At 38.3% G+C, this 15,702-nt stretch overlaps 1 protein-coding gene across 1 annotated transcript in view; it reads left to right on the forward strand.

Moving 5' to 3' along the window:
- The window catches only part of pgm5 (phosphoglucomutase 5), a 73,303-nt gene that overhangs the window by 22,895 nt on the left and 34,706 nt on the right, over positions 1-15,702 (forward strand). The window contains exons 3-6 of the mRNA NM_001130233.2: positions 213-359; positions 683-808; positions 4,333-4,523; positions 4,971-5,125. Coding sequence (NP_001123705.2) covers positions 213-359; positions 683-808; positions 4,333-4,523; positions 4,971-5,125 — 619 coding nt within the window. The remainder of the gene's footprint in view (positions 1-212; positions 360-682; positions 809-4,332; positions 4,524-4,970; positions 5,126-15,702) is intronic.

Raw genomic sequence — 15,702 nt, forward strand, 5'->3', positions numbered from 1 at the left:
TTTTTGTTTCAAAGAGATGTTTCTTAATACACATGGATGCAGATGTTTGATATATCAATGCTGTGGTATTCCTATGTCCTCATTTGCCACCAGGCCCTGAGAGAGGCAGTAGCTGACATAATACTTACAATATCTATTCTTTGAAGATATTCTGCAAAGAGTTTGGGTTTAATTTGCATTTTCATGTCCTTAAATCTATTCATATGTTTCAGGTCCTGCCCCAGATACTGTTACTGATAAAATTTTCCAGATAAGCAAAACTATTGAGGAATATGCTATCTGTCCAGACCTCCGCATTGACCTTTCCAGAGTTGGAAGGCAGGAATTTGACTTGGAGAATAAATTCAAACCATTTAGAGGTAATTTTCTTGGAGATCATGTACAAATGTTATGTAAAATTACTACCCAGATTTTTGTGTGATCATTAGCACTAATACTGGCTGGTGGCTGAAAGTTAAGATTGCAGGGATGTAATAAAAGAGACAGTAGATTTAGTGAGTACCGGGGGGGGGGGGGATACATATGGAGGACCCAGTAAGAGTTTTAAGCTGGCCATACACGGGCACATTTTCTCATGCTTAGATAAACAATTGTATCAATGAGTGTTCATTAAACCAACAGAAACATAGAATGATTCTGGCATTAGATTTGATTTAATGTATTTATGTATTTTATATCACAGTTGAAATAGTGGATTCGGTGGAAGTGTATCTCAATATGCTCAGAACTCTGTTTGATATGAATGCAATTAAAAGTTTGCTTACTGGGCCTGACCAACTCAAAATAAGGATTGATGCAATGAATGGAGGTAAGATCCATCCGTATTTTAATCTTTTCCATACATATTCTGTGATTTGTACAATAGAAAACTGTTAAAATTATATTTTGTTCTAAGATAAATTAATTGATTCTCATTGTATAACTCCTATGCATTATTTAACTTCCATTTAGTTCTCTGTGTTGGTCTAAATTCAAAGTCATGTGCAGGGGTGTCCACAGAGAGGGGGCAAAGTCATCAAGCAACTAGACTAAGCCTGTATACAATTACTAGGTGCCAGGTCTGTAGGGGGCCTATTTAAGTACAGAGTGTAAATCATGAAAATCTGCTGCATGCAGGAGCAAGTATAATCACTTAAAAAAATAGATAATAGATATTTCAACCCCAGATGTGCTAGCATAATTACTACAGAAAATAGACACCTGCATATTATCCCAATAAGTGCCAATATAATTGCTACAGAAAATAGCATCAGCATATTAAAGGGCACCTATCATCATAAAAATTACCAATAGAGCCCACACTCCATTTGTGGAGAACAATAATGCTTTTTAAAAAAAATAGCCCCTACAGTGCTAGGAAGCTCCCGGGGCAGGATGCCATGTTTTGGCACTTGCATGTGCATATAGAGCGAGTGCCACAACTCACATCCACTGCTCCTGCATCACACACATGTGAATAATGAGCGAGTGGGAGTCTCGCTTATTATGTGCGTGCACTAAATAACATGGCCCTCCGGTGCATATAAGTACAGAGTGAAAATCTGCTGCATTGAGAGCTGCGAATTTTTGGCCATATGCATTTTGTGAACACACCCCTAAATACCACCCCCATTTTGCCAAAACATACCCTAGACATGCCAGTATAATTACTACAGAAAATGGATGTCAAGCATATTAACCCCAGACGTGCCAGTATAATTACTATGGAAAATGGACACCTACAATATAACCCGATAAGTGGCAGTATAATTGCTACAGAAAATGGATAATCAGCATCAAAGGGCACCTAATACCCAAAAATTGCCACACTCCAAATGGGGGTAACAATTGTGGTTTTTAAAAAAAATATCCCCCTACAGTACTATGCTACCTGCACCAGGAGGGAGCTCCCAGTGCAGGCAGACATGTTTTGGAACTCGCATGTGTATAACGAGCTAGTGCCACAACTTTCTCATTAGGTGTATGCATGTGACGTAGGTGGATGAGTGCATCCATAGTTCCTATGTCACACACATGCGCATAATGAGCCAGCGGAGAGTCTTGCTCATTATGTGCATGCACTAAACAACATGGTCATCCAGTGTGGGTAGCCTAGCGCCAGAAGGGATTGTTTTTTTTGTTTCCCCCAACTGGAGTGCAGTCTCTATTAGCCCGCACCTCTGGTGGGGGAACAATTTTCAGGTGATAGGTGCACATTAACCCAGACGTGCTGCTATAATCACTCTAGAAAGATTACTAAACATGACCATGGAACATTCCATTAACTCTAGGCTGATAATTACTGTGGCAAGACAAAAGTTTCCAACTGGTATCTGCAGTAACATTGCCTAGTGCCTTGGATGTTCCATGGATGTTAAGGGGTGTCTGGCTCTGATGTATTCACTCTGCCCCCCCCCCCATCTTTTTTCTCCTTACACAGCTTTTTAGACTAGAGCCGCATGGGGACTGGACAGGCTGGAGGGTGAAGTTTGAACTTTCCTTCCAGCCTATTCAATGCCCACACAGTTGTACCGACTTTAACTTAATACAAAAATGATTAGTCCAGAAAACTGTGTAAGTGGAAAGAAGATGCAGGCACTGCAGCTCTGCCCTTTCTACTCAACTTGCCCCTGTTTGCGGACATCCATGGTCATACGTGCATGTAAGTACACCTTCAGTGTAACGTAAAACAGCAAATTAAGGGGTCGCGGTTAATTTTGTGTCCCCCTAGAGTAATCTGCATGACACTTTAACCCCTTTCCTGGACTGACTGTTTCTTATATCCCCCACACCTTGTGTCTCAACACCCTGTTCTTTTAAACTGAAAGCTCTTTTGGGCAGGGCCCTCTTTACTTCATATCAGTTACTGGTTGTTTTTGTGTGGAATATTGTATATTCAATGTATAAACCCATATATTGTACAGCGCTGCAGCATATGTAAAAGTGTGAATAATAATAATAATCTATCCCCCCCTGTAACTTCAAAACATCTTGGAGCTGTAGCTGGTGACTTTTGGGTATTAAGAATAGTAGTCAGGCTGCTGCCAAACAGGGACAGTGAAAGTAATTTTCTTCCCCCACAGTGCAAGAACAGGAGGTCAGCTCTAAAAGCGTGGCTGTTACCTTAATTGAGAGATTACGGACAGGCTTCCATCCACCTGTGACTCCAATCTAAATTTAATTCTGCCAGTCTCCTAACATAATCAGCATAATCTGGATGCAGGTTATTCGAAACAGTTGTTATGCTGCCCTTGTGCTTGTAGTTTAAGGTGCTCTCTTTTTGTGAGATGACATTTATTGCAGTTACTATGCATATGTTATGTGTTCATACAGGCAATATTTAAGTGATATTTCAAGCAACATTTTAAATTACTATGTGCCGTGTGCATCAGGTTTTTGGTAATACAGGTATGGGACCTGTTATCCAAAATGCTCGGGACCTGGGGTTTTCTGTAATTTGGATCTCTTAACTTAAGTCTGCTAAAAAATCATTTAAACAGTAATTAAACCCAATAGGATTGTTTTGGCTCCAATAACGATTAATTATATCTTAGTTGGGATCAAGTACAAGGTACAGTTTTATTATTACAGAGAAAAACGAAACCATTTTTAAAAAAGTTAATTATTTTATTAAAATAGAGTCTATGGGAGATGACCTTTCCTTGAATCGGAACTTTCTGGATAATGGGTTTCCGGTTAAGGGGTCCCATACCTGTACTAGCTTTTAGATAGGGTAATTGCTTTGTGTTAAATCTGAAATGCATCAGAATTTAAATTCCCCAACTTCTACTCAAGCTCAGCTCTGTAAAAATGCTGCACAAATTTCTTAAGTAGGTTTAGCTTACCCCTAGTGTTACAGTATTATCTACTGTGTTTTGTGTGTGTCTTTATGTAAAATTATTACAGGAAAAATGTATGTACTGAAGCTAAAAAAATCACACTACGAACCAGACTGACTAAACATCATTGTGGATTTATCAAATCAGAAAATATGTTGAACGTTTACTATAAATGATGACCTTGTCATGCTTTGTCTTGTTTTAAAGATTTACTTATGCCTTTCATTTTGCCTAGATAGGAAGTCAAATTATTAATAAGTATAAGTATACTTTAACAGCCTTAGCCTTGGACTGATGGGTGTTCTCTAGCAATCTCACACACGAGAGTGTGAGACAATTTGGAAAGTGTCTGGCTCCTGGGTGTCCATGCTATAAAAATAAAGATCCCATTAACTCATAGGAATTTTGTCATGGCACATTATTTCTTTTAAGACTATGAAGAAGCTTGTGTGAGACCACCAGTACGCAATGTAATTCTGAACAATAGATGTTACTCTGCATTTTCTCATTGCAGTAATGGGACCTTATGTCAGAAGGATCTTATGTGATGAATTAGGAGCACCTGCCAATTCTGCAGTGAACTGTGTTCCCCTAGAAGACTTTGGTGGACAGTATCCTGACCCCAACCTGACATATGCCACTGGTCTCCTGGAGGCCATGAAGGGAGGAGAACATGGATTTGGAGCCGCTTTTGATGCAGATGGAGTAAGTATGTAGTGTATGTGAGGACTGTGATTATCCCTGCCAGAATTCTCAGTGACTTTGATAAAACAGCTACTGACAGGGCCGTTCCATTTATAGATGCAGACAAGCCAAATAGTTTATGGGAACTCCCTATAGTTAATAGCACCCTGCTATACATATTGTAGAAAGCAGTTAATAATTTGGCTTATATTAGAGCCTTTGTGTAAGTTTTTGCACAATGTTTTCCGAATTGTACATTATAGAAATATATGTGTATGTATATATATACACATGTCTCTAAAGTTTAATGATTTCTTAACGTATGAAAGCAAAATGGATAAACACATTAGTTCCTTTTATAGAAATTAGTACAAAGCTTTCCATGGATTTCAGAACAATGTATTCCAGTGCTCTGTGTAAAAGTCAACAGAAAAATATTTCTAATAACACTGTTGCATTTTTTTCTAGGACAGATATATGATTTTAGGAGAAAATGGTTTCTTTGTGAACCCTTCTGACTCCTTAGCTGTTATAGCTGCCAACCTATCTTGCATTCCATATTTCCGTCAAATGGGCGTTCGTGGTTTCGGAAGGAGCATGCCTACAAGCACTGCCCTAGACAAGTGAGTCGAATTTGTTCAGGATCTTTGAACATACTGCTATAAACAGCAATATATTATCTTTATTAATATAGAGCCACAAATGTAACCAATGCTTTGGAAGATGTAAACACAAACAGGGGTACAATGATTATAATTATTAAATTAATAACAGCTTATTATACAATAATTATAACTTAAAGAAATCATTACAGGGAGCATATTGTATCTACCTTGGATGATAATATTTCTATATAACTAAATATTTCTAATAACTTTACAGCTGATCACTCATTTGTTATCATCATTTCAATACCTCAAAGCTCAAGAAAAGAGCATTTTCATAAGCTATAGTTTCTATGTTCTTTAATAACCGAAGTCCTTTGTACCAAACAATGGTATTTGAAATCACCATGTTTAATCGCCACCTGCAATTATATTGTGTGTAAGGATAATTCGATCACATTTTTAATTATTACTAGAAAAATGCATGGAATTGTCTACATGCATCTTTCACCAACCACTTTGTCCCAAGGTTGTATTGTACAAAACTTGATAAAGCTAGAAAAAGCATAGAAGTAACAGGAGTTTAGAAATTGTTGTTCAGACAGAAATGTAAGTAAGTTAAGTAAGTTAAGAGTTAAGTAAGTTATTTTATTGACTCTAACCTACAGACCTCTACATAGTAGTAACATAGTAAGTTGGGTTGAAAAAAGACATACGTCCATCACGTTCAACCATATTGCCTATATATAATCTGCCTAACTACTAGTTGATCCAGAGGAAGGCAAAAAACCCCATCTGAAGCCTCTCTAATTTGCCGCAGAGGAGAAAAAATTCCTTCCTGACTCCAAGATGGCAATCGGACCAGTCCCTGGATCAACTTGTACTAAGAGCTATCTCCCATAACTCTGTATTCCCTCACTTGCTAAGAATCCATCCAGCCCCTTCTTAAAGTTATATAATGTATCAGCCAGCACGACTGATTCGGGGAGGGAATTCCAGAACTTCACAGCTCTCACAGTACAAAATCTAGTTGTTGTTCAGCTAGCTGTCAAGGCATCTCACACAGCCAGTAGTTGCCTAAGATACAGAGAGAAATCCCTAAACCAAACAGTGATGCTGGGGACCTCTATTTGTTTATAAACTACAATATGAGGAATATGCCGATTTAATTGCACACAAACTCTCAAAGGGCCTGTCACACAGATACACTCCAAGTAAAAGGCCACAAAGGAAATACAGATACCCATAAATACAAACCGGATTCCAAAAAAGTTGGGACACTAAACAAATTGTGAATAAAAACTGAATGCAATGATGTGGAGGTGCCAACTTCTAATATTTTATTCAGAATAGAACATAAATCACGGAACAAAAGTTTAAACTGAGAAAATGTACCATTTTAAAGCGGACCTGTCACCCTAAGAAATAAGTCCAAATTATTTTCTATATTGTTAGTTGAGCAAAATAAACTTTACTTACTCTATATAAATAATATAAATCTTGTTTCCTTCCATCTCGGAATTACTCAGTCAAAGCAAGCAGGCAGCTACCATTTTGTGGGCACTGTTATTAAGACAAGCTTTGTATCATGCCAAAATCTTATTTATGTGCCACAATGGGGGACCAGATGCCCATGCACTGGCTACACAATTAGATGAGGAGGAGGGAGGGGGAAAGTGAGATGTGCAGTGACATCTAGGAAGTGCTGAATGGAAAGCTAAAGTTATTGTCTGCCCCGCCTCTATGCCTAAGGCATAGAGGCGGGGCAAGCAATATATGAGTGACAGCTATGATTTTTAAATGCCTTTATAATGGGTTTGGATGTGTTAATATAAAAATGAATTTGGGTTTCATGTTTAATTTGAACAGGACTTTTATTATACAGATTTTCATGTCTGGGTGACAGGTCCACTTTAAGGGAAAAATATGTTGATTCAGAATTTCATGGTGTCAACAAATCCCCAAAAAGTTGGGACAAGTAGCAATAAGAGGCTGGAAAAAGTAAATTTGAGCATAACGAAGAGCTGCAAGACCAAATAACACTAATTAGGTCAATTGGCAACATGATTGGGTATAAAAAGAGCTTCTCAGAGTGGCAGTGTCTCTCAGAAGCCAAGATGGGTAGAGGATCACCAATTCCCACAATGTTGCACAGAAAGATAGTTGAGGTTGTTTTCTCTGGAAAAGAGGCGCTTGCGAGGGGACATGATTACTCTGTACAAGTACATTAGAGGGGATTATAGGCAGATGGGGGATGTTCTTTTTTCCCATAAAAACAATCAACGCACCAGAGGTCACCCCTTTAGATTAGAGGAACGGAGCTTCCATTTGAAGCAGCGTAGGTGGTTTTTCACGGTGAGGGCAGTGAGGTTGTGGAATGCCCTTCCTAGAGATGTGGTAATGGCAGATTCTGTTAATGCCTTTAAGAGGGGCCTGGATGAGTTCTTGAACAATCAGAATATCCAAGGCTATTGTGATACTAATATCTACAGTTAGTACTAGTGGTTGTATATATAGTTTATGTATGTGTATAGATTGGTAGGTGTGAGTTGGGTGTGCTGGGTTTACTTGGATGGGTAAACCCAGCACACCCAACCCACACCTACCAAAAACAATCCCTCCTAATTGCTGTACGTAGGCTGGCCCTGTTTGGTATCATTAGGAAGCGTGTAATACCTTTATAACCAGTACATGATTTATGAGTATGTGAACCCTATAGCAGATGAGATACTGATCCTTTTCTATAGTCCATATTTTCTCATAGTTGCTCCCCCCTGCAGCTTTAGGTCTACAGCTCCCTTTCTTTGATTAGCAGATCAAAAAAAAAAATTGTCCTAGTTTTCTTGTCCAAATGCTTTGGCTCTGAATAGTCCTATACGCTAGTAAGTGACACCTTTCCACAGCCTACTGCTACAATATCTTACTTAGGCTAATGTCAGACCTGGCGTTTGGCGTATATTTTTGGCAAGCCAAAAACCAATTGCCGAAAATAGCGCCATTCGCGTCCTACCTGTGCTTGCACCCGAATGAATGAAATACACTCGGGTGCAGGCACATGTAGCCGATATCCGCCAAAGATATGAAGTCTCGCATTTTTTGCCGGATATATCAGCTACATGTGCCTGCACCCGAGTGTATTTCATTTATTCGGGTGCAGGCACAGGTAGGAGGCGTATGGCGCTATTTTCAGCAAGTGATTTTCGGCTTGCTGAAAATATACGCCAAATGCCAGGTCTGACATTAGCCTTAGAGTCTCTTTGTGAGCCTGAGACCAAATATTTTCAGGGTTAACCCTTTTAACACCTTCAAAATACTGCTCTGGAATTACAGGTACAGATGACTCTTAAGAGGGCATTTACTAATGCTCGATTTCTTTTAACAAATTTTTTTATTATGATTTTGTTGCAGAAAAAATTATGATTTTTTTTTAGGATTTATTATGCAACAAAACTGGGACAAATCCATTAGCAAAAAAATGTCATCTAAAACCTGTCAAGATCATGTAGAAATCAATACAGATGTTTCTATTACAAGTGGAAGATCTTTCTTTGCTTCATGGTTTAAGAGGAGGTTCAGGTAATTTGTGTGACAATATGAAATTGCTTTTTTGTACAACAACATGAAAAAGTTGTGGTTTTCCTGTTTTTTCAGCGTCTTTTTTCATTCGTGTTTTTCAATACAGATCTTTTGATAAATGACCGACATTCGTGGAAATGAGTTTAGTTGTGGTAGTAGTGGTTTCAAAAACTCTAAACCAATGAAAATTTTGATAAATGCCCCCCCTTAATCATAACATCTCTATGTATGTTTAAAGATACCCATGTTTCCAACACTTGTTGGAACAAGTATGCAGGGACAAGTATGAAGTTTGAGGCTATATTTACAGGTTGACAATAGTGGGGACAGAAGTTGGTGTCAATATTCTGCTAATTCAGAAGCTGCTGCTTTTCTCAGAAATGTCAACACATTTATTGTTTTATTGTTGTGTTGTTTAAAAAAAATCCTCAGAAAAACAACAGTGGCCTTCTCTGTTGCACACCACATGCTGTCAACTTTTCAGTACTCATCCAAAGATAACTTTCTTCTCATACAATGATGTTACATTCAGAGCTTCTCTGACACTGACCTGAAAGATCCAGCTGTGATGAAATAAGGTAAAATCAACTCCATATGTTTTACAAAATGGCTGTCTGCCAATCCCTTTCCTGTTTTGATTCTGGAAAAAAATAGACAAATCCAAAGAAGTTAACAAGGAAAATAATTTAAGAACAATAACCTAATTTTAACAAAGAATAATTGGAGATAAAAAAAAAAATAATGCATAATCTGCTTGTGGGAAAAAAATGGTTTAATAAGTAAAAGGTGCTCCTGCTAGCTAGTACCTTCCTATATAGATTTTTTTAAAGAGGACAATGAGGCAAAATTGAAATAATAGTTTATTATCTTGAAGAACAATGTAATTTTATTTGTCAGACCTGCTGACGCCAGTTACTTACCATTATGGCAAAATATATTTGGCTGAAGGAAAAATTTTCTTTTGAAAGAAAATGGGTTAGTTCACAGAGCCAACTTTCCATTTACCTGTCTAATTACATAATTTTGATATGCCTAATATGCAGAACTCAAAGGATAACTTTACTCTCATAAATAGCATATGTAATGTATTTGGCAGATGCACTTACGCCATCTTTAATCTATCAGAGGTTATGCATATTTAGCATACAGACTTATGGAAGAGAACTTATTTTACAATTTTCAACCTTCTCGTAACACATACAGGTACATTCTTTGTATGTGCACAATGTGTTTCAAATTCCACTTTCTTGATTAAAATTCTTTGTTTATATTGCCCAATATTGCCAACACAGCAAAGAGAAATTAAGGGGCAGATTTATCAAATTGTGAGTTTATAGCTTAATACATAAAAACTCTCCCACGTTCTATTCATTCCTATAGGATTTTAAGATACATATTTATCAATGGGTGAAAGTTAGAAATCACAATTTGATAAATAAGCTTTTAAGAATCCTATAGGAATAAATAGAACAGGGGTGAGTTTTTATGTATTAAGCGTTATACTCACATTTTCATAAATCTGCCCCATAGTGTTTATTTTCAAAAGCTGTACTGAGAACTGCTTAAAGAGTAATTATACCCCCTTATTTATTTTCCCTCTGTATTTATCATATGGGAAGTGTTATGTGGTAAATGTGTAATTATTCTTCCCCTGCTTTGTTTTGCGTAGCTTATCTGTGATGCAATGGCTCTTGCAGATTTAGACTCATTTCTTTGTATTTGTTAGATAGCAGTGTAATAAGTTAAACATACCATAGCATTATATACAGTATATCAGTTATTATGGAGACTGCTAACAAACATACACAGCTGCAATGTTGGTGCAGACTCTCCCCTAAACTAAAAGCACACGTCATCAACATAAACACAAAACCTAATGAAAGTAGAGTTAATCACCTGAAATGAATATGCACAGGTGGTGAGAATAAATGGGTTAAGCTCCCCTTCTGCATTTTATATAGAGAGCCTAGTTTGAGAATATTAATAGAGAATGCTAGTCATTAATATTAATAGAGAATGCTAGTCATATGCATGTGCTTAAAGCAGGCCAGGCTTAACAATTGGAGGCACTGAGATATTACAGTGTACTCTATAGCATGGAGACTAGCATGAACATCACATGGTATTTAATTGGGGGTCAAATGCTATTCCTGCCACAATGTTGTACTTACCCTGCCTTCTATAGGCTGGTTCTCAAAACACAAAAAAATTATACAAAATTCTAAAAATCTGAATAAAGGGGCTGTTGATATGGTTAATAGTACAAAAATCATCCCATCAGAAATCAAAATTAAAAGTCTACATTTATAGAGATAGTTACACACTTTAGAATTAATTATTAAAATCACCCCCATCCCCCAAGCTGAGGTGTTTTTTAAAAAGGACCACCTTACCTAAATCAACTGAAGGTACCTGAACATTACCAAATTAAGGCAGACTGTATGAGCCAGCTATAAAAAAGCACCCCCCTTTTAGTAGAACAAAATGTATGAACCCTATAATTGTAGAGAGCCAATACTAATCCCCTCTGCTGCACACTTACAGGTACCAACAGGATAGAGTTTTGCGATATCTTATAAGTACATGGTTTTTGGTAAGACCACAAATAAAATGTAATTTGCATTGACTCAAACAACAGTGTATTCTATGTTGATGGAATTCTTGTTATTCTATGCTTCGTTTAATATGCTTAAAATCTTCTTCTAAACTCTAAACCTGTCAGGAATTAATATGTACCTGTATATGACCTCCAGCAACATTCTGTTCTATTCTTCATTGGCTCACTTTATAAAAATGACTAGGTCCTATTGAGTATAAATGTTATACATTTAATCTATCGCAAAAAGTTAATCTCCCATCTGTTAAATACATCATTTTGTGTGGTTGTTTATGTAAAGGACTTGAAAGTTTTGCGTTTCTGATTAGTAGAAAGAAAAACATCTATGACCTTCCTGAATTGTTTAAAAAGCAACAGAAACTTCTGGGATTGTATAAAGACTTGCAGTCCTCTGTGTATCATCTTGGAAAGCAATTACTGAAGAATAGCTAAGTTAATGGTTTTCTTCCATTTTCCAGAGTCTTTATCTTTCTACATTCTAATGCTGGAATACTCTGCAGCCTAAGGCTAGGAGAAAAAGAAATCAGCACTGATAAACAATAAGGCTAGGACATAAAAAAACTACGATATTATTATGATGGAGTAAGACCCTATAAATAGTTACCATATGTTTTATGTAGGTTTTTTGTATACTGTATTTGCTTCTAAAATCTTCATATACATTATTATTCTTCTTGCACTGGATACTTGTATTTTCAAAAGTTTGTCATGTGTAACCCTATGATTTGGGGTTTCACTAGTTGATAATGGTGGTAATAGGTTTTAAAGTAATGTTTCAGCATTCTTGTTCCTGGTGGACAAAGGGATATATTGGTAAGTGAGGTTGACCTGACTGCAGTCTTGTAGGTTGTAGTTGTACAGTAGGTAGTGGGTGAGCATTAAGGGGGTGATTAATCAACATTCAAAAGAGAAATTCTTTTTTGCGCAGTAACTACCAAATTCAAATATGGTTTCTAAAACTTTAATTTTGTATACAGATAAATTTGAAAAACTTCAAAATATATAACGTCAGCATCTAAAGGCTTGTAAGTTCATGTAGAAGTCAATAGGAAATGCCCTAGACAAAATGTATGTGTTTTTCTTTTAAATATGTGTAGACCTACTGAAAATGATGAAAAGTACGAATTTGATGTTTCAAGTTTTTATTAAGGATCAAGTTTTTTATATTCAATTTTTTAAATAAATAAGCAAACATTCGAGTTTAGTAACGTTTTGAGTTTCTTTGAATAAAAAAAAAACCTCTAAAATTCACAAATTAGAAATAAATAAGCCTCACCTTGTTGCACATAGTACATTGCCATCTAAGCTGCTGTTTGGAACTGTGTTATGGGCAAGTCAAGCCTGAGTTTAGTAACTGGCTCACAAAATGGAAAGGTGTGTGGGTTTGTAATGTACAGAAGAATTTCTGATTTGGAACTGATATATCTGGGGCGCCACTAAACTTTCCCAAGAACTGTAAGAATACCAGCCCAAAAAGATTTTAAAGCTGATAGTTTAATGCACAGACATTGTTGGGATTAAAAGGTGTTTAATATTTTTCCAGCTGAACATTCTTGAACCAAAACACGAGATGATGATTTCTGCACTGCACAATTAATGGAGCATAGGATTAAAAAAATAATTTAGATAAGATATTTCTAAGGTCACTTAATAAAGAATTGAGTGACTGCCATTTGCTAGATGAACTTCGGCACATGTTGCAGGACACATGAGCTGTTGACAGGAAACATCTGTGTTAATGCACTCCAACGTGCAGAGGATTTATGTGCCTTTGTGTCTTTCCCTTGGTTGGGGATTTCATTGCTTTGACAACTCCTCTTATCAAGGCACATTTAGCAAATTTGTGTCAAAACTGTATATACATATTCCATACAAAAGTGAATCTAAATAGGATATTCAATTATTTTATACCACAGAAGCAGAAGGAAATCATGTCCAGCATGGACACCAATACATTACAGAAAATTGGTAACGCTAAATTATAAAAGTGGTCATATACTTACTTACTATAACAAGGGGTTCAGTAATTGACACAGAAGCGATTTGGAAAGACACAAAACATGCTAAAATAAATGAAACATTCACATAAACTTTCTCTATCTGTAAACTCATCTAAATGCATCTTTGCAACTATTCTGGAGGAACACAACCCCATTCGCACACAAGACAAGATGATGATATATGGTAGTGGAAACAACTGGCCTGGCTCCTGTCGCCAATATCAGGAAACAAAAATGATACAGATATGGAAGGTGCAAGGCTTATAGCCACCTTTTCTTATTGGTATTGCTCCAAGTTCCCATCTTTTTTATTTGCTGAAAAAAAGGCGCTTGCGAGGGGACATGATTACGCTGTACAAGTACATTAAAGGGGATTATAGGCAGATAGGGGGTGTTCTTTTTTCCCATAAAAACGATCAGCGCACCAGAGGCCACCCCTTTAGATTAGAGGAACGGAGCTTCCATTTGAAGCAGTGTAGGTGGTTTTCACGGTGAGGGCAGTGAGGTTGTGGAATGCCCTTCCTAGTGATGTTGTAATGGCAGATTCTGTTAATGCCTTTAAGAGGGGCCTGGATGAGTTCTTGAACAAGCAGAATATCCAAGGCTATTGTGATACTAATATCTACAGTTAGTATTAATGTTTGTATGTATAGTTTATGTATGTGAGGGTACAGATAGGTAAGTAGAGGTTTGTGTGTGCTGGGTTTACTTGGAAGGGTTGAACTTGATGGACTCTGGTCTTTTTATAACCCTATGTAACTATGAAACTAGGCACATACACTGTGGTGAAGGAGTTCACTCTCATTCACATTTGTTCTCAGTGGCTAACACAGGGGTGGGCAAACTAGGGGCCACGGGCCACATCCGTCCCGTTTGCCTTTTTAATCCAGCCCGCCGACTCCTGATTGGTTGCGCCCCGTGCGTGCGTGTGACGTCAGAACGCACGGGGCGCAACAGTATAAAACTTCAGATGCAGCGGGAGCCGGGGGACTGACACAGCCGGAGGAGGCAGGAGGTCGTTGGAGGATGGAGCCAAAGGAAGCTGTAGGTCGCTGGGGGGGGGGGGGGCTGGTGGGAGGATGTTGAGCAGGATGATGGGAAGAACGCTGGGGGGAGCTGCAGGATGCTGGGTTGGATGCTGAGTGGGGAGCTGAAGGATGCTGGGGTGGAGCTGAAGGATGCTGGGGTGGAGCTGAAGGATGCTGGGGGGAGCTGAAGGATGCTGGGGGGAACTGCAGGATGCTGGGGAGTGGAGCTGGAGGATGCTGGGTGGGATGCTGAGGGGGGAGCTGGAGGATGATGGGGGTTAGCTGAAGGATGCTGGGGTGGGGAGCTGCAGGATGCTGGGTGGGAGCTGAGAGGCCCCGTGATTTCTAATGGCGGCCCTGGGCGTAACGCTGGCCCGGCCCGGGCCGTCTGTAAGTCAATGTGGCCCCTGAGCCAAAAAGTTTGCCCACCCCTGGGCTAATATCTGCCTATGGACTACCATACCAACATTGCTTTAACAGCTCCTCCATGTAAAATACTAGGAACTGTATTTTAAGGTGGGGAAATGTAGTTTATGCAAAAAACACCATGACATGAGTAACGTTGGAACTTGACCCGCCCTTCTCCCAACCAACAACCCCCTTTTACCTCTTTACTTACCATCCCCAATAAACACACAGACACCAATTCTTGGGATAAAAATGGCCGCAGAAAATTTATTAACAACAAGTGAAGTTTTAATTTAAAACATAACATAAATAACAAATGTGAAACAACATCTCAAACATAACACAAATGTTTGTATAACAAACAAATCAACTTTTAAATAGCCAAACACTGTAACAATCCAATAACTGCGCAGCGCAACTGGCGCTGCCAGCTGCCCTTCTGGCCCGGAACCAACTACCCAACAAAACTCACCTCCTAATCCACTTTCTTACCCCTGAGGTTCCAAGCATGCCAGCCCCACTTAACTATAAAACTCCCCTCCTAACCCAACCATTGCTTTCCCCCAACTTAATCACCCCGCCAACGACACTCCGCTACCTCCACCTCTATAGGGAGGGAGGGTGGGCGTTTTACTCTGCTGACTAAAATGGAGTGAGAAGCGGGAACAGTTACCAGCATTTTATACCCTTTACGAACTAACCAATCACCTGCAACTGGGAGTGGCTAAGTCTGTCCAACGTGTCTGTCATGCCCCTGCTTCCCTACGTTTTACTACGGGTCATTGGGCTACTTTCTTTCAAAGTGTGTGACATCTTCTTCAAGCCTCAATAGCCAAAATACTTTGCCTGGCTAGCATTTTATACATGACCTTAAACATAATAGTATATCGGTTTATAACAGCAAGTAAGAGAGTAGAGGTTTAAAATAGATGTTTGAATGACTGTAATATATTTAATATACAAGTG

This window comes from Xenopus tropicalis, chromosome 1 (assembly GCF_000004195.4).
Source record: "Xenopus tropicalis strain Nigerian chromosome 1, UCB_Xtro_10.0, whole genome shotgun sequence".
NCBI classification, from domain to species: domain Eukaryota; kingdom Metazoa; phylum Chordata; class Amphibia; order Anura; family Pipidae; genus Xenopus; species Xenopus tropicalis.